General features: G+C 35.7%; 4 protein-coding genes across 6 annotated transcripts in view; 1 reads left to right on the top strand and 3 right to left on the bottom strand.

Moving 5' to 3' along the window:
- Positions 1–1,992, bottom strand: part of LOC123698630 (bumetanide-sensitive sodium-(potassium)-chloride cotransporter) — a 34,658-nt gene extending 32,666 nt beyond the window's left edge. Inside the window, exon 1 of the mRNA XM_045645361.1 lies at positions 1,974–1,992. The gene's annotated coding sequence lies outside the window, so the exon portion shown is untranslated. The remainder of the gene's footprint in view (positions 1–1,973) is intronic.
- A 2,236-nt stretch (positions 1,993–4,228) lies between these two features.
- LOC123698596 (40S ribosomal protein S15) lies at positions 4,229–9,219 on the bottom strand. The gene is made up of 4 exons (XM_045645304.1): positions 9,109–9,219; positions 8,868–8,953; positions 8,430–8,652; positions 4,229–4,426 (listed from the first exon to the last, which is right to left on the bottom strand). The coding sequence occupies exons 1-4, from the start codon at positions 9,115–9,117 to the stop codon at positions 4,301–4,303; spliced, it is 444 nt and encodes a 147-aa protein (XP_045501260.1). The 5' UTR covers positions 9,118–9,219; the 3' UTR covers positions 4,229–4,300.
- Positions 9,220–10,891: 1,672 nt separating this feature from the next.
- Positions 10,892–11,992, bottom strand: LOC123698664 (tRNA-uridine aminocarboxypropyltransferase 2). Its single transcript, XM_045645404.1, has 2 exons — positions 11,697–11,992; positions 10,892–11,622 (listed from the first exon to the last, which is right to left on the bottom strand). The coding sequence occupies exons 1-2, from the start codon at positions 11,777–11,779 to the stop codon at positions 10,947–10,949; spliced, it is 759 nt and encodes a 252-aa protein (XP_045501360.1). The 5' UTR covers positions 11,780–11,992; the 3' UTR covers positions 10,892–10,946.
- A 3,239-nt stretch (positions 11,993–15,231) lies between these two features.
- LOC123698663 (histone-lysine N-methyltransferase ash1) overlaps positions 15,232–26,166 on the top strand; it is a 43,237-nt gene continuing 32,302 nt past the window's right edge. The window contains exons 1-4 of one of the 3 annotated variants that reach the window (XM_045645400.1): positions 15,232–15,335; positions 15,728–15,812; positions 16,263–16,330; positions 16,441–16,953. In XM_045645400.1, coding sequence (XP_045501356.1) covers positions 16,265–16,330; positions 16,441–16,953 — 579 coding nt within the window. In that variant the 5' untranslated portion in view covers positions 15,232–15,335; positions 15,728–15,812; positions 16,263–16,264. Of the gene's footprint in view, positions 15,336–15,399; positions 15,639–15,727; positions 15,813–16,262; positions 16,331–16,440; positions 16,954–21,860; positions 22,183–26,166 lie in introns of those variants that run through there. The other 2 variants (XM_045645401.1, XM_045645402.1) reach the window with 2 other exon arrangements.

Genomic DNA, 26,166 nt, shown 5'->3' with positions numbered 1-26,166 from the left:
ACATCATTATTTACGCGATCGAAAGCCTTTTTAAAATCAAAATAAGCTACGTCAACCTGTCTTATGATTTCATAGACAACAGTCTACTTAAATATTTTCGCAAACTTGTATATATAACTAAGTATGCAATTCTATAATATGTACATGCAAACGTTTTTCTGTCTTGCCTACCGTGGTCTTACTCCGTTCACACGGCAACACAATTTGCCGTATTTTATTTTCATCGGATCTGGAAAACCGAATGTTGTATTGCGGGCTGGATCGGTTTGCAGTCGCAAAATCGGATCTCAACTTCAGCAAAATTTGTTTTTTTTTTGCCGTTTCTAGAAACCGAATGCATGTGTGAAAAGCTCATCCATTGAAATAATGCTACCTTTACACCGATTCCTGCAAAAAACCGATATGGTAGAGAAAACAACGACACCGTGTAAACATAGGTGACTTACAGTACCATTACCTACCATTATAACTTAGGTGACAGTAGGTATACAAAAGAGTGACGTATTCTCAAATCTCAAACACATAGCACAGCCCTAAGGCACAGCCTATAGATTATAATGTACAATATATATTATAATAATGAATGCCAACTGCCCTAAAACACATGAGAATTTTAAACGCATTATCCAACTATCACTACATAGTATAAAACAAAGTCGCTCTCTCTGTCCCTTTGTATGCTTAAATCTTTAAAACTACGCAACGGATTTTGATGCGGTTTTTTTTAATAGATAGAGTGATTCAAGAGGAAGGTTTTAATATATAATTTATTAGGGTTTAGACAAAGCGGGCGAAGCAGCGGGCGGTAAGCTAGTCTATAATAAAAATGCGAAGGTAACTTTGTCTATCTGTCTCTAATCGTTTTATCCATCCCATCCGTAAACTACTGAAGCATGACTCTTTAATCCTTTACTTACCTTTTAATATTAATAAATAATATCTATGGAGGTAGATATTCATATTATGTATTTACATATATGTTTTCATGTATATGCCTTAATAAATCTAATGAAATTTCAAATTTCCGATAAAGAATCATAGAACATTTGATTATAATCTTAATGTGCCATAAAGACATGAAAATTGAAATATTTAGTAGGTAGGTACCTATTTACAATGGCAGTGTTTCCTATTGATTTATTCCATTATCATTATTTAGAATAATTATTTTCAGTCATAATAACTAAATGCAATGGTTATTACAATACATTAGTTTAATTTAAATTGTTTTAATATTGACAATCGTGAGAAATATAATATAATAAGTGCTAGTATGAAATAATGACTGTTGTATTCCACCTAACTATATCTTGGATCAAGAGAAGAACTATTAATTGAAAAAATATTACATTTTAGAGAATTTCAAAAGCCTATTTAATCAAATTACTTTATTACTTATTAACTATGTACCTAAGTAACGAATACTTCACTAAGGGCTGATTTTTCAATCGTTGGTAAAAACTTATTCATCGAATAACGTATTAAACTACCATTTCAAAAATGTATTCTAATTGTCCGTATTTGACAGTTTACAGGTGACATTTTAAAATGTTCGTGTAATACTTTATTGGACGGATAAATTTTAACCAAGGATTGAAAAATCGGCCCTAAATAGGATAATACATTAAACTCGCATCCGCTTCCTATGTATCTCAAACTTCAAACTAACTACGTTTCCTATAGGCAGACTGCGTTTTTTTATAATAGAAGGTAAGGTTTTAAATGGATATATATATTATGTAGGTTCCACAGCCAATGACTGGATTAACCGCTGGTAATTCATATTTTGTAAAATATTAAATTACAAACATTTAAGTGTAGGCACTAGGCACCCAAACAACATTTTGGATAGATGCAAAAATAGTCAGTAGAGCAATCTATAATAATATTACCTGCTTTAAAAGTGATCAAGTAAATTGAACAGGAAAATACATAGTTATATTCTACAAAATAGTAAAGGAAAATTTGATTACCTATAGTTTATTTGAGTTTGTAATTCGACGGTCCATTTTGGGGCAACGGACATAAGACCAAAAGGGATGTTGAGCAAACAAAGTCGGCAGTGACGACGAGCTCTGGCGAGTGAGATCGCAGTGGTTATGAGCAGTTATTACCAGTCGCAACTGACCGTACATGATGACCGAACTACGGAGATGGAGAATGCACTCGTATTTAAAATAATAAATGCGCTACGCATTTTTATTCGCATCGTTCACATGAATCATGCTTTTGCAAACTTAATTTATCTTTATTACAATGCGAGGCGTTAAATTTTTAGTATGTTCATTGGAGTATGTATTGAACTGATACATACATTTCCCGAAATTTTTTGCACCATTCGTACAAAACAAATCACAACCACATTGGTAGTACCTAGTTAGTGCAGTGATTTTATTCTTATTAAATACATCACATGCAAGCTTGATTGATTCCCTGATTTATTCTGGGTCTTCAGCTACCTACGCTACGGCTACATACCATTGTAACCGGTTCAGTAGTAATTGCGTGAAAGAATAATATATTGTATCCTCACAAACTTTCGCATTTTTTCTAATAGGTAACTATTAGGTACGTATTAGTAGGATGATCTATAATATAGAAAGCAGGTTGGAAGGTATCTATGTTTAGGTACCTACCTAAAGCTACAAAAACAGTTGCGGTAAATTCAATAACTAACTAAGTATGTACGTCTTTACTTTATGTTTTGTGTAGGCTTATAATATTTATGTCTACTTGAATATTCTCGCATCGTCTCAAAACTTCTGGTCCGATTTGGAAAAAAAATGGTTTCTAAGAATAGTTTGTCCACTAGACGTGTGAGGATGCACATCCCTCGCACATCTTTGGTGGAAAAGCACCCTGCCAAATGCGAAAATCTGTCGGTTTGTTACCTTTTTTACTGCATTGATTTACATTAAAGAAAAAAAAGGTCTACGACCATTCTACGACCCATGGTCAACAAAAGTTTTCTTTATAATCATAATTCATAGATATAAGTTGGGCATGAGGATTACTTTTCGAAACTAGCGAAAACTAGAGCTAGCGTTTCATAGGTACTGCTTTCATTATCGTCCTTACTAATATCGAACGTTTTTGTAATACCTAGGTATGTATTGTTCTTTGCTATTTCACGTGAAAACCACTGACTGGATTTTCATGATACTTAACAGTGATGAAACTGTGGATGAAACATATTAGAATGACACATAAAAACTACTTGTACAATGTACTAATATAGATATTTTAAGTGCGTTTGTCTTGTATTTCACGTCACAGTGGTGAAGTTATTCTTGTTATAATGTTATAATTTTCAAGATTTAACCTTGAAAATGATAAGCTTTCTAAATGTCTGAGGTGTGCATTTTTTCTTTGAAATTTGAAAACTGAATCAATAAGCTTCAGACAAATTTGATTTCACTTTATAAAATATATATTAATGATCTCTACAATAAATTCCAAGTTTTAACAAATATTTTAAGATCCGCAGTAATACTCTGTTCTTTTAGATTTGTAATTAATATCTATCATATAAAAAACCCGCATCTTATACCCCATCTTATCTTTATATTATGAATAAGTTTTAACCAACGATTGAAAAATCAGCCCTTAGTGTTATAAAATAAATAACTACCTATTATATCTCAATAAAACAATAAATGCTTATGCTTTCTTACAAAAATTATAGGTAGGTACTCCCTAAAAAAAGTGTTACTAAAAATCATATTATCATTTGTTTTTATAGTTTAAATTCAAAACATTGGTCTTGTCGGTCTTGTTAACCAAAAAACAACTTCAAAGAAAATAATTTATTCTTATCAATAAGACTATTTAGCAGTTGAATTCAACTAGTGCATTGGTGATCGATGGACTAGTCGAATCGTTGAGTATACATAGACGGTTAATTTAACTAGTCCGTTGATTCAACGTCCATCCCTAATTCGCACTCGTATTGCCGGTCCTTTGACTAGCGCGCAAAAGCCGACAAAATAGGGAGCAGTGAGCAGAACGATGAGCACGACGAGTGGCATGACGAGTAATGTGGACACAGAAGTAACGAGGAAAGTAGGCAGGAACATGGCCCTGCCTACTTTCCTCGTTACTTCCCATACCACTCGTCGAGTCGTGTGGCTGCGGCATTACATATCGGTATATTTCCATCTTAGTTTTTTCATAACAATGAAATGTGTACACATTATAAGAATTCAGGGACTGAACAAAAACAATAAACTAGTGTTCACAAACATACTTTAATGTATATAAGCAAACATTTTTCGCTTAACCTAAACACAATAGATCCATTCTACTTGAGAGGGATGAACCTGGAGCTGTGCGTGGCACCAATACCAGGCCTACCGTGCTTAACAGGCTTGTATGTGACTGAGAACTCGCCAAGGTAGTGCCCAATCATCTCAGGCTTGATTTCAACCTGCAATTCGAAGTAAACAATACATTTAAAACATTGTCAATTTAGGGCTAAACACATTTCAGTGTGTTATTATATTTTGTATATATGTTACCGGAAATGTATGAAATCAAGGAATTGTATACAATTCCTAGGAAATGTGTACAATTCCGATACCATTTAGGAAATGTATAAAATATTGTTTAAAAATCTATTTAATGCATGCATATCCTAGGAAATGTATAATCTTCCTAGGAATTATATACAATTCCAATATCGTATTAGGAAATGTGTAAAGTAAATGCTTTCTATAATAAAACACGTTGTTATTTTTTTTATTATAGCTCTTATTGATACAATCGGGTAACAGTCATACCATAAAATTGTAATATATCACAAAATCAACTTATATTTATTCTTATAAAATCAAATTTTCATTTTGCAAGTAATCAGTCCCCTCGTCCCGCTGTCCTCGCGTATATTTGGCGCAGTCGGATAGTACAATCCGCCGTATTACATTATGGCTAGCTGTTTTAATATGCCGAAAATTCGTTTTTTTCCAAAATTCTACAAAAAGACGGTTGCGAGCCGAAGGAGCCCAACTTCGTGGGGCTCCTATTTCTAATAGGGATGTGACGACCCCATCGCCCACGGTTGGAATATCTATTGTCTATGTGACAATAGATATTCCACCCGTGCAGTCAGTCAACCCGCAGGACACCTTGTGGCGAGGTGTCGGGGAGTAGCGACCCCGCGGGAACCGAGTGCTCCCGGGGGAGGCCCCTGTCTTCATCTCCGGCTTGCCTTCACCGGCCGGTCGGAGTGAAGCCTGACGAGGACAGGACCCCCACCTCTGGCTTGCCTTAACCGGCCGGCCAGAGTGGAGTCGCGAGAGCTTTTAGCTCGAAGGGTGGATGCGAAGCGTAAGTGGCGAGTGGGCACGTGATGCTGGACCCTCAGGGAGCGCGTGATCGGAGTTTAAAGTCCAGGGACGTCTCTCCACCCTTAGCTGCTCACAATATGTTGCCCCCTTGTCGCACTATTGCAGCGACTTGTTTCGGGGGCCCATACAGTGAGAGGGCGAGTCACCACCTGTCAACATATTTTTACTTTCTTTTAGTAGAAAGGCAGGTGCCATAGTTTCCCATAGTCCCCAGTACCAGTCCATTTAGCATCCCAATCCATAGCCCAATTATTAAATTTCCATACCCTGCAATAGTCCTACATCGGCCGCGGACTGCCTAGGGCTGTATTTCTATAGTGCAGTCATGGGCAGGCTGCGGCTGGTGTCCCACAACACATTAAAAGTCTCGAAAGGGCCTCTGCGTGTTGGATCCGTGTCCCCACGTAAGCCTTCCAAAGATCCGGGTACCGTCCTTCTGGTGGTACCCGAGTATTATGGAGAAGAGAATAATAATAATAAAGCTTTTATTCATTCCTTTACTTATATCTAGTTACAAATTTTATTTGTTGTTAGTGTGGTTAGTATAAACATTCTCATTTCTCTATAACAATTCTATTTTTAAATATTAAATTAAGTGTTAGTAAATTAGAAAGATAGTATGTAATCAGATATAATAAGGACCGCTTTTTGCGGTAAAAGCCTCCTCCAATTTCTTCCACTCATCCCTGTTCTTAGCTAATCTAGTCCAAAGGGCACCTGCGTGATTTTTGATATCATCACTCCATCGTGTGATTGGTCTTCCCCTCTTACGCTTTTTATAAAAAGGTGTCCAATTTATCACCGAATGTGACCATCTATCGTCTCTTAATCTGCACAGGTGACCTGCCCACTTCCACTTCAATTTACAGACATACTTTACTGCATCTTGAGCTTTCGTTCTTTTTCTTATATCACTATTTCGGATTCTATCTTTAAGTTTGATATTCAAAAAGCTTCGTTCCATGCCTCGTTGGCAGATGCTAATTCTGTTTAAATGCTTTTTTGCAAGGGGCCATGTTTGACATGCATACGTTAGGCAAGGTGTTAAACATATATCCATGGCTTTAGCTTTTAGTGGAATTGGCATTTGTCCTTTGAAAATCTCTTTCATAGCCCAATATTTATTCCATGTTTGCTTGACCCTTCTTTCAATTTCTTTTTCGTTGCATAGCTTAAATGAGATAAGATGTCCGAGGTAAATATAGTCTTCAACATATTCAATGGGAGTTTCATTTATTGTGACTTGTAACTGCTGACTGTTTGTTATAATCTTGGTTTTTTCCTGATTTATATTCAAACCTGCTTTTTTGCTATATTTATTTAGCGATTCTATCATTGTTTGCAATTCCCTTACATTTTCTGACAACAAAACTATATCGTCTGCAAATCTGAGGTGCGATAAATATCTTCCATTGATTTTGAGACCATATGACCCCCAATTTAGCTGGCTGAAGATATATTCCAGTACTGATATAAAGATTTTTGCTGAAAGTGGATCCCCTTGTTTCACACCACGGTTAATCTTAAATTTCGGTCCTTGTGTATCTAATTTTACTCTAGCATAGCTGTTCTCATATATTGTTTTTATAATTGATATGTATGTGTCGTTGACACCTTGGGCTTTTAATGCTCCTATTTCTATGTAGTTTTAAAAAGCACGAACCTAACCTAACCCACCCCCTTATCCAAACTAAAAATTTCTGATTACGAATTATCAGCATAGTTACTACAAAATGCCGACCGTTTGTAAACGGCCAGATTATTTACAATTTGCCTGTGACATATCAATATCTTAAATATTTTACATTTCCGATAGCTATTTAGGAAATGTATAAATTTCCTAGGAAATGTGTATAAAATAATTTATTTCACACATTTCCGTACGATTTTAGGAATTGTATACAATGACGGATTACATACATTTCCTGTAACATATATAGTATTAAAATAGTTCTAAAGTTATGAAGATACACAAAGTTTAAGAGCCAGACACAAAAAAAATAAAACATGGAAGAAACAATAAATAAATAAAATTAAATTATATATTTCAGGACAATTTTCACACATGGCACAACTGATCCTTCACTTGGGTTATGGAAACTAGATGGCTGATAAACATAAATAATAAATATATAATTTTAAATAAATAGGTACTTATATAGATAACTAGCGGTCCGCCCGGCTTCGCCTGCAGTACATGTTTACGTTTTCTCTACATAAGAACCATCCTCGTACTTCAAGGAATGTAATAAAAAAAGAATTATCGAAATCGGTTCAGCCGTTCTAGAGTTATGCGCTTACCAACACATTTTGCGATTCATTTTTATAAGTAAGATTAACACCCAGACACAGGGCAAACATGTATGTTCAACACACAAATATTTGCCCTGGGTGGGAATCAAACCCATGACCTCTGGCTTGGAAGGCAGGGTCACTAGTCACTACCAACCAACCTGACCGGTTGGTCAGCTAACATTTTCAGCATAAAGCAGAACAAAATATCATTAAAAAAAGTGTACAGATGATTTACTGACTGTAGCCTTTTATCATTGGATTTATGGGGAGTAAGTATTATACTTTTTTAACAGTTTTACTATCAACATATTGATTTAATAATTGCTTTTGTTTATTTACATCAAGTATAGAATCAAAGTCCAAAACATAATCATGTAATTGTTTGATAAATTAATTATTAAAATGTGGTTCCACTTCCAAAGTATGTATTACAAGTGATAACTGCGTTAAAAACAACCGACTTCAAACTTGCACTTGCAAAAACGCCCATAAAATAAAAACTACTGGGCCTATCCGAATAAAATTTGTATGGGACAAATTCGACACTATCCCGCATCGAACAAAAAAAGAATCACATAAATCGGTTCAGAAACCTCGGAGTAATCGGTGTACATACATAAAAAAAAAACATACTGGCCGAATTGATAACCTCCTCCTTTTTTTGAAGTCGGTTAATAATATAAAGAGAACACTCACACTTTGTCTCGATAAATATCTAGACGATTGGAACAAAAATATGTAGGTACCTATATAACAATTCATTCAATATGGTGATAATTCACTCCATACCTGATTGAAAGTCTTTCCATTGTAAATTCCAACAATAGAGCCAACCATTTCGGGAACAATGATCATGTTTCTCAGATGAGTCTTTACAATTTCTGGTTTCTCATTTGGAGGTGCTTCTTTCTTGGCACGGCGAAGTTTCTTCACCAGTGCCATTGGCTTCCTCTTTAGCCCACGAGCAAATCGCCGGCGAGCACGGGCGTGCATTAACTCCATAAGTTGTTCACTGAAATTACCATTTTTAGGTTAGATTTGGTGTTATCCTAAACAAGTGTAAAATAAATAATTAGATAAAGAAAAAGTAGTAACAATTGAGTACTATCCTCTGAAAATATGTATTGAAATACACGCGCGCTGTTGTATATCAAATTTACAGAAGGAACTTTGAAAATAAAGCAAGTTTTAGCAAAACTTTCGACAAAAATAATATTTAATACATACTTGGGCATATCAAGAAGCTGATCCAAGTCAACCCCTCGGAAGGTAAACTTCCTGAAGGTACGCTTCTTCTTCAGAGTTTCGTCGACCTGTAAATTGTAAACATCATTTGTCACTTCTGGAAATACCACTTGCTAAACACCATTCATGAACCAAACAAGAAGTCATCTTTAAAAAGTTAAAAATAACTGGGCAGATTCGAATTATAATGACGGATTAATAATTTAAACTTATATTTACGAACCTCAGCCATGTTTCTATTCGATTGACAGAAGCAAAAGAAAGACCGCTTTGACAGAAGTCAAATTATTGTACACCAATTTGACAATCAGATGACAATCCATAAACAAGATTTGACAGACGTAGCATTAAAAGTAGGGAATAGGGATGTGACTTTGAAAAAAATAATCGATTTATTTATTAATCGATTATTCCTAGATACGAAATAATCGACATCCTAAAAACCGTCGTATTTTCGATTAATCGTCATATTTCTGTAAAAAATTGTCTCAAGATAGAAAACGCCTATTTTATCATGACTTGCAGCGGTTTAACGTAGCAAATGAAAAACGTTTTATTACATTATATGAAAAAGAAACAAAAAACAACATTTATCACCAAATATTTACCACAAATGGTCAAGAAGTGAGTAGAGTAGAGAAGTTAATAGTAAAGTAGAGAGAGACTAAATAATACTTAATTTATAAGATAGGTGGCGTTGTACGTATTATAGCTGAATCTATTTCTAGCATCATTTCTAGCTTTGCTTAGTTTGGACTAGATGTCACTGTGAAGTTACATAATATATGTACCGTGGAATGAAAACACAGGAAAGTCATGAGATGGTTGTGATGGAAAAAAGTCGAGTGTGTTGAAAAAAAAAGATTATAGAAGAATCGATTATTTTTGTAACTAAAATCTAAAAAAAAAATTTTTGCAGATTTTCGGCGATATGGCGACCATTTGGAATCTTCCGAAAAGTATGGCATGGCATGGTGATTTACGTAAATGGCTGCACGACGATGGTTACCTGTGCAAAAGTTAGCCTGGTACAAATGTTTGAACTGTTTTTTTTAATCAACACATTCGCGTCGGTATGGCGGGCTGTAAGTTGGCTGTTAAGTCACACCGGAAAAGTATGGCATGACACTTCCGCCTCCTTCTTTTTTATGGGCTATCGGTAAAATTTTTGTGTTACAAATCGTTTGACTTTCGCTATTTTTCCGAGGAGTTCGACTAACGCCCACGCGACTAAGCCGCCGGTACCAGCGTTCACACCATCGTTTTTCTTTTTGTCATTGCGTACTAAGATCCCTGTAGAACCGCCATCCTGTTACAAATGACTCGAAATTTTGTGTCAATATCTCCCGGTCTATAGGTAGTTAGAAACGGCGTACCGCGAAATAAGTCCCGTTACTGTGAAGCTTTCGGCATTCTGTCAGTATTTTTGAAGAGATATTTGTTCCAAATACCGGCGGCCGGGCCCGAGCGCTGTCGCCTAACGTAAAACCAAGTTCTTCAAATATTTATTAAATATTTAAAAAACTTGCTTTTAAATTTTTTAACATTAACACCGATTACAGCGAAAATCTTAAAAAATGTAAGGTGTCCGGCTTTTTTACCCAAATGTCCAGCCAAACAAAACTATAAGGCCAAGTTGAATTTTACATGAAAATAGAAAATAGTAAAAATGCAAGATGTCCAGCTTTTGTAACAAAATGTTCGGCCAAATGCACAGGTTTGTCGGGCCTTCAAGAGAGAGGACCTGACAATTCTAAACACAAGTAACATTCAAAATGAACTATATGAACACATACAAAATATTTTATGTTTCCGAAATTAAAAATTCACCTCAGAAAATAAACTTAATCAAGTCAAACAAGGTTCTTATCAAAACTAGCTCCAGCTCACAACTTCCCTTATGATTCTGTGGGTGCCAAATGAGCCAATCCCAACTAGTTATTGTGTAAAAAGTAACTTAGTGCTTTCAGTTCTAATCTCCTGATAAGTAGCAAAACAAATGAGTATTACTTTTCAAACTTTCTGGGCTTTAATATGTACAATAAAATATTTCCATTATATCTATGTTTTATTATCACTTAAATGGTCTTCTGTTTGTCGTAGTAGTTTAGACAATCTCTTCCCAATAAGTTTTGGGTAAGTCTTTGTCTTTATTAAGAATTCTTTTGATTGATGAGTAACTGCTCCATTTTCTAACTGGAACTTGCATAACATATGCAATGGTCCTAGGAGCTGCTGCTTATATATTGGATTTCTTTCCAGCTGAGATAATGCTTCTGCTGCTGTCTCAAGGGTGCTTAAACACCCTTCAGTTGGTTGAGTTCTTATTATATAATTACTACCACTGGTAGTAAGTAATTTCACTTGTTTTATTTTTTGCAACATTGGACTAGATGCATACATAGCCTTAGCCTGTGGCCATGTACCATCAATTAGTACTAAATTATAATTATTTTCATTAATATTGAGTTCCTTAATATCTATGGCAGCTTTACTTGGGTACAAAAGAATTGTATTTTTATGTGATAAAATACTCTCTAAGTTTTCATGTCGTGGTTGGGGAAATTTTTTTCCTTTGTATATTAGGCACTTATTTTCAGCTAATCCAAGTTGCAACATTGGAGCAGTGCGAAGACAACGTTTTTCTTCGGCAGGATGTTGCAAAAGAATCACTGTACTCCCCGGCTGCAACCTTTCAGGTGGCAAAGCTGAACACCAACAAACAACTTGTGGCCTTCTAGAAAGAAAAAAAAACAATTATCGAAATAAAATTTTATCATTTATCGATAAAAATATATTTGTTTTACTTACTCGCACTGATCACAAAGCTCACGCATTGAAGGTGGATCAGCTGGTATATTTGATAAATCTTCCCAAACATTGAATTCCTCCATGTTTTTGTCTCGTAGGTATTAATTATTTATGTCATGTTTGTTTTTGTCAATGTTTATACAAAATAATGTACACCAGATGTTCGACGTTCAATGACACCATACCTATATACACACATTTTTATGTGTAATTAAATTGTATTTTTTTGATTTTTATTTTTACACAAATTTGAAAATTGTGCAGAACATGACAATTATTGACATTGACACTGTGATTGACACTCGATTGACACCACCAGGTGGTGACCAGCTATTGACATTTGACAGGCAGCGAAGTGATAGTTGCCAGAATAATACCTATAAAAGAATAACAATAATAATAAATAGTCGCGGAACTAAGGAGCTTCTCCTGATCGACACGGTTATTGGTCAGCAGGTCAAGCGTAACAGACGCAACTTATCCGCTGCCTGGATTGACTATAAAAAAGCATTTGACTCGGTCCCCCATACATGGTTAACGAGAGTCCTGGAACTTTATAAGATCGATCCTTCGATCCGAGGGCTTCTCGGAACATGTATGGGGCAATGGAGTACAATGCTTTGTCTCCAAGGTAAGCGGCTGTCTGACGCGGAGGACCGAATAAAGATACGGCGGGGTATTTTCCAGGGCGATTGCCTGAGTCCTCTATGGTTTTGCCTGGCACTAAACCCTCTAAGCTATTTGCTTGAGAGATTAGGATCCGGATTTCAGCTTCGCAGGGGTGGCCTAAGACTTAACCATCTGCTCTACATGGATGATCTCAAATTATTTGCGCCTAATAGGTCCAGGTTAACGGAGCTGCTAAAAATCACGTGTGATTTTAGCAGCTCCATTGGCATGGAACTTGGGGTGGATAAGTGTGCGGTTATACATGTGGAGCGGGGTAAAGTAACCGCGTCTGATGACATAACACCATCTGGCGCGGCCCATCTTAGGGTACTTACAGAGGCTGAAACTTACCGATACTTGGGTATGTCACAGAATATATGTGTGGAGGGGGCGAGCGTGAAACAGGATGTTGCCGAGGTGTTTTGTGAACGCATGACAAAAGTTTTCAACAGCTATTTGTCGGGCGTGAACAAAATACGAGCGTTCAATACCTGGGTCATGCCCGTTCTCCTGTAGGTCTGAGTCCACTTGAGTACGCCAAATGTGGCGTACTCAAGTGGACTCAGACCGAACTGAACGCCCTGGACCGGAAAGTCCGCACAACTATGACTCTGCATCGGTTGCATCACCCGAAATCGTCAGTGATGAGGCTGTATATCCCTAGAAGGTGCGGTGGTCGTGGCATGTTAAGTGCCCAATCGCTGCACAATCGGGAGATATGCAAACTCAGAGACTATTTCCTTGCAAAGGTTAGTCATGCAATCCATGCTGAAGTCATAGAATGTGACAAAGGACTCACTCCCCTATCCCTGGCCAAACAGGACTGGCAAAAGCCGGCGGTGCTCAGCATTTCCGACAGAGAGGCCATATGGAAAGAGAAAGAGCTACACGGTAGGTTTCACAGGATTCTGCATGAACCTCATGTAGATTTCTTGTCCTCCGTGCACTGGCTGCGTTTCGGTGACCTCTTTGGGGAAACCGAGGGTTTTGTCTGTGCGATACAGGATCAGGTGGTTAAGACGAACAATTATCGGAGGTACATCATAAAGGACGGGACCCAGGACTTATGTCGTATGTGTCACCGTCCTGGAGAAACTCTCCGACATGTTACTTCCGGTTGTTCCATGCTTGCCAACACTGAGTACTTGCACAGGCATAACCTAGCAGCTAGGATTATCCACCAAGAGCTCGCTCTGAAGTATGGCCTTCTTGACGGAAAAGTGCCTTATTACAAGTACGCGCCGGAGCCGGTCCTGGAAAATAACCGTGCCAAATTGTACTGGGATCGGCCCATCATCACAGACAGGACTATTCTAGCGAATAGACCTGATATTGTGGTGATGGACCTAGCAACTTCCAGGATTTTCTTGGTAGACATCACTATCCCACATGACGACAATCTTGTTAAGGCCGATTCAGATAAACGGCTCAAATATCTGGATCTGGCGCATGAGGTTGTCGAGATGTGGGGCGGTGTGTCTGCCGAGATAATCCCCATAGTTGTGTCCACCAATGGGCTGATTCCTTCCTCCTTAAAACAATACTTAAGGAGGTTGGATTTACCGGTAAAGCCCATGACAGTGGGGATACAGCGGGCAGTCCTGCTGGACAACGCTCGGATAGTCCGCAGGTTTCTCACTCAATCGCCCTAGGCTCCGGCCGTCTGGCCACTCAGCCGGAGTTGTTTAAAACACCGCCGCGAGGCGAGATACTTGCCCCCCCAATTAAAATAATAAATAAATATTATAGGACATTATTACACAAATCGACCTAGTCCCACAGTAAGCTCAATTAAGGCTTGTGTTGTGGGTACTAGGTGACGATAAATATAATATTTAATAAATACATTTATAGATAATAACACCCACACCCAAGAACAAATAATTGAGTTCATCACACAAATATTTGCCCTGACCGGGGATCGAACCCGGGACCGTCGGCTCAGTAGGCAGTTACTTTACCACTGCGCCAACCGCGTCGTCAAATAAGCCGTTGTACTCTTTGACTAACGTGACGTGCAAACAATCGTATATTAATATAAAAAAAATACGTGTGGCACTCGGGGACCGCCGCGGTTAAGCTATTGCATAGCATGCCTTCAAGCCACACCTCCGTGCCTGTTGGAGTGGGGAGCGTGAGGTTTTTCGTTACGCAATTTTTGGATTCGGACTTCGGAGTTCGGTCCCCGCGCTCAAGGCCCGCGATAGAAGCTATGCAAAAATGTTAATTTTTAAGCTTAAAAATGTTAATTTTTTTGCCCTCATGAAGAGAAATTAATACATTTGAAAATATCGTCTGTTCTCGAATAGTTTCAACTTGGTTTCAACCAAGGTTTCAACTTTCAACATGATCTTCAACCAAGGTTTCAACTACCTCTGTCTAGAGTCTTGCTAGCTTGCTACTGTCATTTAAAGTTGCCATTTTATAAAACTATTTAATTAAATTCCTAACACTATATTATATACCTTGTTATTGATTATGCATTAATTACTAATCACTATTTAACTTTATTGAATAAGATGAGAAGGGAATATTATATAATTACATAAAACTAGGTACATGTTTTTTTTATTGTATTTAACTTTTATGTTGTATCACGATTTTGTACATTTACAGTTTGTTCACTTTTTGAATATTTTAATGTTACATTAAGACTCCAAAAGCTCATTTTACTGAAATGAAAAAATATTTCAAGTTTAACTGCTCGTGCGTAAAATGCTCATTCTTGACGCCATTTTGCCCTGCAATTTCCAGATATTATTATGATGAAGTCTCATTCTAACTTGTATACAACCCAAATGAGTAAAAGAAAAAGCTATAGTACCCTAGCTTTCTCCTAAGGTGGCTATGGTACTTATTTAGTGAAATTTTTATGCGAAAAGATTTGTAAACATGGAGGCCAACCAATGCGATCTTAGTGTTTGATTAAAAATATTCAATAAAATCTACAGTGGCAAAGTTTATTAGCCGGTTAGTAATAAGATTTAGTGATGTTTAAATGTAAATATTAAAATAGTTTCCGCGCTAATACGTTTGGATAATGTTTTGTACACAGTACAAAATACAATTGAAACGTAGCATTATTTGGCGCCAATGTCCTAAAAACCGTTAAATGTTAATAGATAGTGATAAATCAGTACTGTTGATTATTCAAATGCGCATTTAAAATAATAAATATATAATAAATGAGCTATGTGATCACCCAACTTTAAACTGCACCCTGAAGAAAAACTGGTCCTACGAGTGTCGTCAGATCTGTCACCCGGACAAATTGTTAAGAAAACTGAAAGATTATTATGTGAATCTATTATCATCTTAACCGATAATATTCTCTCAATATAACATTTATGTATATCTTTCAGCGTGATACGATGTTTACTTGCGTGTTTTGATTGAAATGAAGAGATTGGAAGTATTTTCATTCGGAACATCTTGACCAACCTTGAAGTAAGTACCTACCCCATATATTAATTATAAGCGTCTTTAGATCCGAATTAGGTGGTTATCAAATTTAAGAGAAATATTATCTTCTGAATTGTTGACATTGTCACCTCTTTGGTACATTCTTACATGTATTTAATTCATTTACATTCTTCATGTTGCTTCATAATAGTGCCCAGGAGGAAAAGTAAATGGTTATCATTTTTTATGAGTATGTGCATATAATTCTGAATTATGTATAAAGAAGTGATGAAATAACAATGACTACTATTGTAATCATTTGTCTAAACAGTCATAGTTTTTATTCATTAAAAAATTCATCATTTTATCAAAAAGTTCAGTTTGTAAACAAACAAGGTTTATTTTATTTACTCTTATTGCTGGTCAACCAACTATATAATATATTTGGTATCATACAGTCAGAATAATTATGATTATTTTATTGCAATGTTTCAGAAATGGGCACAGAGGTGCCGAAAACTCATGATTCAAGTGGTGATACAGATTCAAACAGTGATACTGAGGTTAGTTTTTTCTTATACATATTAATTTACAAATAATATGAAGTTTAATTGTGTATTTTAATGGATTAAAATGGTTTCATAAGAAATAATTGCTATTTTTCTTATTACAGAGTAGCAGCTCAAGTGACACATCAGGGAGTGACTGGGAGTGCTCAAGTAACAAGCAAACCAATGCTCGAAAACCTCATTTCTCAGTAACTTCATGTGATACCGGCTTAAAACTAAAAATTGCAGCAATTCCTCGGAAAGTCACTTCTAAGAAAACAGCTAAATCCTCAGTTAAAAAGAAAGGCAATGAGCCTGTGTCCACACATAGAAAGGAGAAGCCTGTAAAAAAAAAGTTATCAGAGAGTAGTTCAACCTCGGAATGTAGCAAGTGTTCATCTGATTCTTCCAGCGAAGATGACTTGCCACTTAAAGCTGTTAAGAAATCATTACCAACCAAGAACTCTGTATCAAAAACTGCTAAAAGAAATACAATCAAAAGTGATAGTGACATTAGTGATAAAGATTCAAAAAATAATAAGGACAAGACATGTAAAAATAATGCAAGTGTCAAAAAGACTAAGTGTGATGAATCAAGTCAGGAAGCAAAGAGAGGGCAGGGGCGACAGCGCTCTAAGGTAAGATAGTTTTACAATAAGAGTAGAAATATTTTTTTGCAGTATTATTTGACAATACTAGGAAATAGCTTAAAAGATCCATCTCCTGATAACAAAGTACACAAAAAAAATCTATCCTAATTGGTCCAGTTGTTCATGTGTGATGTCATAACCATAAACCTGGATTCATATTTTTCAAAAGAGGATTCATAAAACTAAATATTAGAAGTAAATATAGCAATTCATAAAACTAAATATTTGAAGTAAATGATGCCAGGCATGTCCAAACTGCTTTAAAATATAAAACCGGCATGGTTTCATAAATAAATATATATAACTCAACATCGTAGGGTATTATAAGAGAAAGACGTTGGATAAAGATAACTACTGTGTATTAATTTTTATTCTGAAACAGGCACACATATAATCAAAATGGAACTTTAAGCGCGCGCGTCCTGATCTGACGTTTGCGTACGCGGTGCAGTGATGTGCGCATATCTTAATCTTAATATAACTATATAAATCTTGTGTCACAATGTTTGTCCTCAATGGACTCCTAAACCACTTAACCGATTATAATAAAATTCGCACACCATGTGCAGTTCGATCCAACTTGAGAGATAGGATAGTTTAAATCTCAAATCGTTTTAGAGAAAGCGGGCGAAGCCGCGGGCGGTAAGCTAGTAAATATATATGATTTATTGGGTCTTTTTCTTTCGATGTACAAGACAGTTACGTAATTGTTACATTTTCGCTCGATTCATTTTTTATTCAAAAATTATGCCTTTTTTAAGGATTATTACATTTTTTTTAAAGATTTACTTGGACTTTATGTCTAAAATAAATGTTAACAGTAAGAAAATAGAGTTTACTATGGAATCCCAAGATATTTTTTCTCTAGATCAATTATTACTTTAGTTATAAACGAAATAAGAATTGAGACTTACTTTTCGAGCTCGAACGCGATCAAAGAGCGCACGCGATATTCAACTTTATTACGGCTGTATTAGCGTCTAGTACGGTAACCGGTCTCTCAGTGCCAGAAATGAGAAAGGAAGCAAAACAATCATTCATGCTGCATGCATGACACCACGTAACTCATGTCATGCTGCATCGTCCAGAGACGACTTAACATTTTTTTTGATAAGTTGGTATTTAATTTTTAGGTATGTGTCGTGACTTCCTCAAAATCTTTATAAAGAGCTTATAAATGACCCTTTAAAGGCAACGAGTGGTTTGCATGACACATTTAATTAAAATAAGTAATAGTGTATTTCTTCGAAACACGCCCGTTTTCAACGAATGTGTTGCTATTTAACTTGTCGCTGTTTCTTACCCTTTTTCGAATACATATTTTGGTTTAAAATAGGGGAATATGAATAAGAAGGGTTACCTATATGATTCAGTTACTCAAAAGGTACCCCAATTTCTTTGTGCTGTAATTCTAATACAGTTTTTATGTTCTCATAATATATATACTATTTACCACACGTTCACTTAGCAGTAAAATGGGAAGAATTGATAAAGACGAGCACCCCAGTTAATGCTTGAATGGTATATATAAAGTTGCTACATTGTTAATACATATAATATTTTTGAATAACAATGGAATAAAAGGACGATGCGTTTTATTGCGTAGTAAAGTAAGTTTTATACAACTGCATAGTGCATATATTATTTATTTTATGTTATGGCAAGAATTGAAATGGATGTGATCTTTGTACTAAGACATTTTTTTATAAGTTTGATAATTGATACACTTATTATTTCCGTTAAGTATAAAATAATTATTGAAATTTATTAATTTGTTTTTTTAAGCTATTGCATAGCTTCTATCGCGGGCCTTGAGCGCGGGGACCGAATCGAGAAATTCCGTAACGAAAAAACCTCACGCTCCCCACTCCGACGGGCGGAGGTGTGGCTTGAAGGCATAGCATGCAATAGCTTTACCGCGGCAGTCCCCGAGTGCCACACGTCGTTTTTTTTTTATTTATCGTGATAAAACAAAGCGTTTTATCACAAGAAAAAAAGAAAGCCAAAATAAAAGTGTTTTATCGTGATAGAACCAAAACTAAAAGTATTTACACAAAATGCTTTGACAACGATCTCGAAAATGTTTCAATATACAGTACCTACTCCCAAACTGATAATGCGCATTGAAAAATTCTCCGAATGCGAATAGAGCCTCCGAAGACGATATGTATATAGAGTGGTTAAATGTATTTTCTTCATGCATAGTTTATTCGAATTATGAGTTTTATTGTTGTTTATGGTAAAAGAGATAAGTAACGATATTTGTTTCGATAATTCAATGTAAGTTAATAGCGAGGATAAGCCACACGATTGCGAATATATATTTGTTGTATTAATTTTAAATTGTATACTTAGAACTATTAAAGTGTCTAACTGAAGCTGGCGTAATGATGGATGTATTGAAGGTCAAAATAAGACAAAGTTTATATCTATAAAACTGGTTTTCAAACACTGGTTTACATTTTTTTTTGGGGGCCGATTTTTCAATCCTTGGTTTAAATTTATCCGTCTAATAAAGTATTACACGAACATGTTAAAATGTCACCTGTAAACTGACAATTAGAATACATTTTTTAAATGGTAGTTTAATAATTTTAGAAAATTGTAGAAATCTAATCATTAAAATCTCAGTCCAAAAGTACTTACAGAATCAGGGATTATCTCTATTTCTGATATCGTAGAATGATCAGAACTTTCATTATGCTCTTATTAATTTTCACTTTCCCCACTGCTATCTGCTCCCTGTGTAAATAATCATTTTATCGGAAAATTCAACTTTGAAACAAAACTAAGAAGGGTATGTAACAGCAGCTCTATATAATTCTTTACCAATATATAAAGACGACTGACGGATTTTTGACTGACAGGCTACCGTCACCTACCGCCCGAATTGTTTTTGATTGTGTATGACTGTGAATTAACTCTTATTTCTTTCGGACAAGGTTCAAAATGCAAGTGCATTGTTTAGGGCTCTTCCGATTCAATGATTCGGGCGTTTCTGGACATACCTACGACAATTAGCGAAGATCTGCATGCGCATTATTAATTATTTGGGAGTACTGTAATTGTTTATGAAAAAAAAAATCATAATAGGTAATTACCATGTCAAGTAGAGGTAACTTCGTGATTTTTTTATCGAGTCATTTTAATATTTTATGTTTTTGATCAAACAGAATCCTTGAAAATATCAACTAGTTTGATATATATTTTATTTTTTAGATTTGATCTTGAATATTACAAGTATCATCTAATAGAAGATTGCTAATTTTGCTTTAAGCGCTCACTTAATCATCCAAAGTTATATCCATAAATGCATCTCACTACAAACAATTGTTTTACGACACAATCATTTCAAGCAGTCGATTTATGTTGCAAGGAGAAAGTCGAGGCACGTTTGCATTCCTGACCTTATTTTCGTCTATCGATTCCATGTCTATCGGCACTCAGAGAATTCGCTATGACGCCTACCTACGCGACCTAACACAATTACGGAAATTGAGTACTTGATTTTATCCGTATTAATCTCATAATTTCATTTTAATCATTGATTTTATATCAAAATACATTTCAAATCGTCCGCGTCGTTTTGAATAATTTATTTCTTTGAATGAGTTTGTTCGAGATCTAAATTACCTATCTTGAAGTATCTCTACTCTTGGTACAATTACTTTCTAAAATAAATAAAATTTAGCGAAACCACAATGACCATTTGAATGTAGGTAATATTAGAGAATTTTGTCAGATCAATATTCAAATAAGCAACGCCTACGAAAAATCTTCAGGTCGGTCATTCACTCGACGTTGGATTAGTTATTTATTAGTCTATTGTTTCGAATATTTTCTTAAACGAAGATATCTTGTCACATTTATGAAATAAAAGTATAATAATATATTGTTTTCTTTTAGAACTTTCTAATAAGGAGAAAGAAAATAAAATTTGGCAATAGTGATTTTAGTTTTTAAAGACTTGGTAAATACAGTTATATAACTTAACTTGGTAAATATGGTTGTAGAAAAGCGTGTTATGTAGAGAGGGTAGTGTGCAGCGTGCAGCATTTAATTAAGGCGGTGGGTGCGCTCGGTTCGCGTGCCGGCCATGCACTTCCGGTGCGCCCCGGGGGCGCTGCGCTTTTTCCTCGCGGGGGAGGCCGGAGCGAGGAAAGCGCGACCGGTCGTCACCCGCGTTAAGGAATTAAAATTTTTCACGTAAACTGGTTTGATAGCGCGTACAGTGGCAGAGTGGGGGTCGCGAATACGCGTCGCACCAGCCATTAGCAGGCTCGTTACAAAGCGCGCGCGAGTCCCGATCTGACGTTTGCGTACGCGGTGCCGTGATGTGCGCATATAAATATATTTACGATACTCGTTTCGCTCCTTATGAATGACGGTTATTGTAGATTATAAATGTGTATATCTCGTAACGCTTAAAGTACATAGCATGATAATAATTTTATGCCCTGCCTAAAACCAGGAAAATATATTATTGATATTTTTTTTACAAATAAAATTAAAAAAAAGTCGTGTGTGGATTATAAGGCATTGAGTGATATCGTTATAATAAGTGTGTCGGCATTATTTCTTGAAAAATAAACAGTGCTCCGATAAGCGTGCGAAGAGAGAGAATTGCGGGGTCTGCCAAAATTCTCTTATCAATTGCTCAACGCGGCTCAAGGTCGCGCGTTATCACTGGCATTCGTGCACAACCGATGGATTTGTTCTGTGATTGCGCGCATCACTGCAAATTACTAATTTCTGTGTGCTCTTAATAATAGTGTTCGATATAATATTTAATTCATAAATTTAAGTTGAAATTTTTTATTTGTATTCATATAACGGGTTTAATATTATTTTCGTTTGAGTGATTTATCTCAATAATTCCAGAAGAGGAATTGCTGAAATAAAATAATTACCCGTAAAGTGAAACGATTGTTTACAAACTTCCATCGTTTTAGTGCAGCTTGCTATGTAGATCGCGACCCAGTTGCGCGTGATTGAGGATAAAACAATATAAATAGCTCCTCAACAGTTCGCGTGTGTGAGCAATACCTGCTAATAGTAAATAGTGTTTAAAAGTGAGAACATAGGGGATTGCAGTGAAATTATTTGTGATGCACGATGAGACACGAAGCCACTCCTGCGGCTTGGACTGCTCCCGGCGAGGTCTGGGAGTATGTGAGCCAACTCGTCAGCTCCTACCACGATCAGCATGACTGTCAGGTCAGTTTCTTGGTAACGTGTGTAAAATGAATGCAGTCGTTATGGCATCTTAAAAATATTTCGAAATGAGTACCTATGAGTACCTAAATGCAATAAATTGGAAAATTTACATTTTCCAATAAAATTAATAAATAATAAGTTAAACTTAATTAAATGATGACATCCATTAATATGTTGTTTCTTCCACTTATTAATAATGGTAGTTGGCATTTACAATTTATTTATTTTTGTAGACTAATTAGAATATTTGCAATTCTATTCAGTCCGAATGTTACAAATGGTAATGTGATATTAAACGATTTTGCTCTAATGATTCATTCTAGTGAGCGTATAGAGATTTTCATCTTAACATTATTCATACGTTAGCGGTTAGACCTACTTACTGTTGGTTACCGTCTACCGATAGGCACCTATCGCCCGCGTGTTCTAACACAGATACGCAAAATTAAATTTTATGACTCTACAGCGACTAATATAAACATTAATGTTTAAGACAGTTTATCATACTATGTTGGTATTACTACCACGGTTTATATTTTTTGTGCTATTAGCTGACGCTTGCGATCTTATACGCGTTAAATGATTTTTTTGTGATATTTTTCGCATTGCCTCGAACAAATATATCGGATAGATGGATGGATTTATTACAATAAAACAATATTTCTACGTTGCAGTTGTACAGATTAAATATGTCAATGTACCCGTATATAGTTCAGGATACATCGCCCATTTTTGCAAGTGACTACTATCAAGCTGATTTTCCGTTTGTAGCTTTATTTTGATGAGACACCGAATAATTTCGTGTACGAAAGTCTCGATTGTGGTAGCTAACAGAGATAACAAGGATAAATTTTTTTGATTTGATGGTTCTCAAATATTTATTACGCAATTTGTAGGACAATATGTCTGTTGAATTATATAAACATTAACGAAGTGAAAACAAAAAAATCAGCTTGTTAGTAATCATTTATGATGACCTCGTTATCGATACACTTTGGAAAGGGGGACTCTTTGAACAAACCATAGATTTTGTAGGACAAATATTTTTTCGAATAATTTAGGTAATTATCTTGAGATTGAACAAAAAAAAAAATTCATTCAGTAAGTAATAAATATTTGAGAACCATCAAATCAAAAATTTTTATCCTTGTTATCTCTGTTAGCTACCACAATCGAGACTTTCGTACACGAAATTATTGGGCGTCTCATCAAAATAAAGCTACAAACGGAAAATTTGCTTGATAGTAGTCACTTGCAAAAATGGGCGATGTATCCTGAACTATTACGTTTTATTTCGATTGATATATATGCAAGTATATTATCTGGTATTAAAATTGGCACCTAGCTATAAAAATATAGCACTAAAACTAAATGGACACATCAAAGTTATACAATTTGACCGTGAAATTGTGACCAAGCGAGCGTGACCGCGTCGCGTGTTAAAATCCGCTGAGCACACATCCGTAATGTAAATATCATTTGTTATCATTACCTTTTCTTTCTTCAACACTTGCAAGTGAAATACCTACTTGTTGATAAAGCTACGATTCGCGTCCGCCACATTTGCAACGATTTTTCTGGTCACATGGGACGGCTACCTCATTAAGCGATTGCGTAATGCGCATGTTTTCCGATCTTGGAGTTCGGAATGATGGCGTTTTGTATCTATACAGAGTGTCCCGCTGTTGGTATACTAAGCTCAAAGGAGGTTATAGTTTTGCATACGCTGAGTACGTAATAAATAGATACTTATAAAATTCCAGACGCATTTTTTTCAAATAGATGAATTCTAAAAACTCGATGTGTACTGGTGTACACATGGTGTACACAAACATAACAAGCAACCCGCCCAGCTTTGCCACCCGCACGTGTGCTATGGTTTAAGATTAGATTTTCATAGACAAAATGCTCACATTAGCGAAGCGGTATATGCCGGCTGCGCGAAGTTGGAGAAAGGAACATGGATTTTCAGGAAAAATTTAGAAAAAAAAATTAGTCGTAATTTTGTTGTTTAAGTATTTTTTACGTGATCAGTGTATGCAAAACTACAAATCCCTTCGCGCTTTGTATATCAATAGTGGGACACCCTGTATACATCATTATTGATATTAGCTATAAATGTCTACATTACCCAGTCTATCATTCCATTAATTACTATTAATAGATATACCCTTCGAGTAACCTTTCAATCGTCTAAAAATTTAAATAATTATTTTTGCGATCTGATATCTCATTTAGATTAAAAATTAAAATTGAATGACTGATAATTTTTTTAGACTGCTATTATTATTTAATTTCTTTCTTTTAACTTCAAATTATTTGATGACTTCCTATATAATATTATGAAGTCCCTAATTCAAAACCAAAGATTACTTAGCGTACAACTAAGCTTTTTATTGTTTACCTTCTTCTAAGTTTAATTTTTGCTTTGCGAGATCATTATAAAGAAAATGGAGGTAGCTGCCACCGGCCACCGCTGATCGACGCTAAGCTCGCGAGCTCCATAGTACATGCCACTGATTGATGTGCGTCGCAGTTAAAGCCCTGTAGATCTTATCTCGGGTATCTAATAGCTTTAACGAGATTACGGTACCATTCCAGTTCAATTTACATCTCTTCCTGATTGTTATCGCATCGACTCGCTTTATCAACGTTTATACCAAAGAGATGCTGTGGAAATAGTATACTAATACTTATGCTTCATTTCCTGGATTTTATTTTTTACATAGTTATTGTTTGCATTCGATGATTTATCGTAATTACGATGGACTTTAATGACTGATTTTGCAACATACTACGAGTAGCTAGTCTTTATCTGAAGGAAAAGGCACTGTTAATTATATTAAGCTTCGTGATTTAGTTACTTACATAATAATAAATCTATGCAATCGATTCTTAAGTGTGTAAAATATATATGTACGCACACACGTATCACTCCAGCATAATATATATAAGTACAACTTTTTGTTTTGTTGTATGTATAGTATTTTTCAGCGTTTTCATATGGATAGGCAATTAATTTATGCTTTTGATTATTTTCATTCATAAATTTAAAAATTTGCTGCTATGCTTACGTTTTCCTCTTGTTTTCCTAGTACTTTGTACTTATTTCCGATTTACCATTTTCTGCTTACTTCATATTCTTATTGGTAACATTGGTCTTGACACTTGATTTCCTACAGATAAACATAATATGCTTGAAAGTTTTGACAAAGTCGTGATAAATATTAAAATGTGGTTGGCAATTGAGGGCGCATTAAATTACACATGCTTGCCTTTATTAATGGTGGCTTGGCACAGCGCACTGGTTGTATTGCATTTTGCGGTATTTGACGAGTATTGAATTTGTAGACGCGCAAATGACGACGGGAGGCGATGGTTACTAAACCGGTTGGACACCTTTGAGACGGCGAATGCCGGCTTTTGGTGACATCCGCAAAAAGTGCGCAATCTCATACACAACTGAGTGCTCCGCCGATCATTTAATCGATGCGCTAATATTCAAGTTAAATGCAAACTATCCTACTCTAAACTTGATCATTATACGAAGCATTGATTTCCTCCGCCTCGTCTCGCTGTTTAAACCGGTTAGACTATCGTCTATGAACATAAACGATTATAGACTCTTGTTCTGTGAAAATAGACGATCGCATTGCATTCCCAGTTACATTGGACAGATGGATAATAATGATTCTATTAAAATAACAGACGAGTTCCTTTGCAGTGGAGATCTTTGGAGTGCATTCTTGTCATGTGTATACGAATACTTATGATTATCATGTAAATTGCGATTTAAGCACTGAATGTTGCATACGAAGATGAAATGTTTAAAGCGAAACCGGCAGACGTTGTGAGGGAATGCAAGAGATTTATGTATGAATGAGTGCTATGTACACTCGATGTGTTCTCAGGTCGCACTTGGTCACATCGATTTTATGCATCACTGCTGCTTACTTTTATATTCAATCGACCGCTTTATAAACA

The sequence above is a fragment of the Colias croceus genome, chromosome 16 (genome assembly GCF_905220415.1).
Source record: "Colias croceus chromosome 16, ilColCroc2.1".
NCBI lineage: Eukaryota > Metazoa > Arthropoda > Insecta > Lepidoptera > Pieridae > Colias > Colias croceus.
Note: the sequence above shows the minus strand (reverse complement) of the source record. Positions and strands in the feature narration are given on the sequence as shown.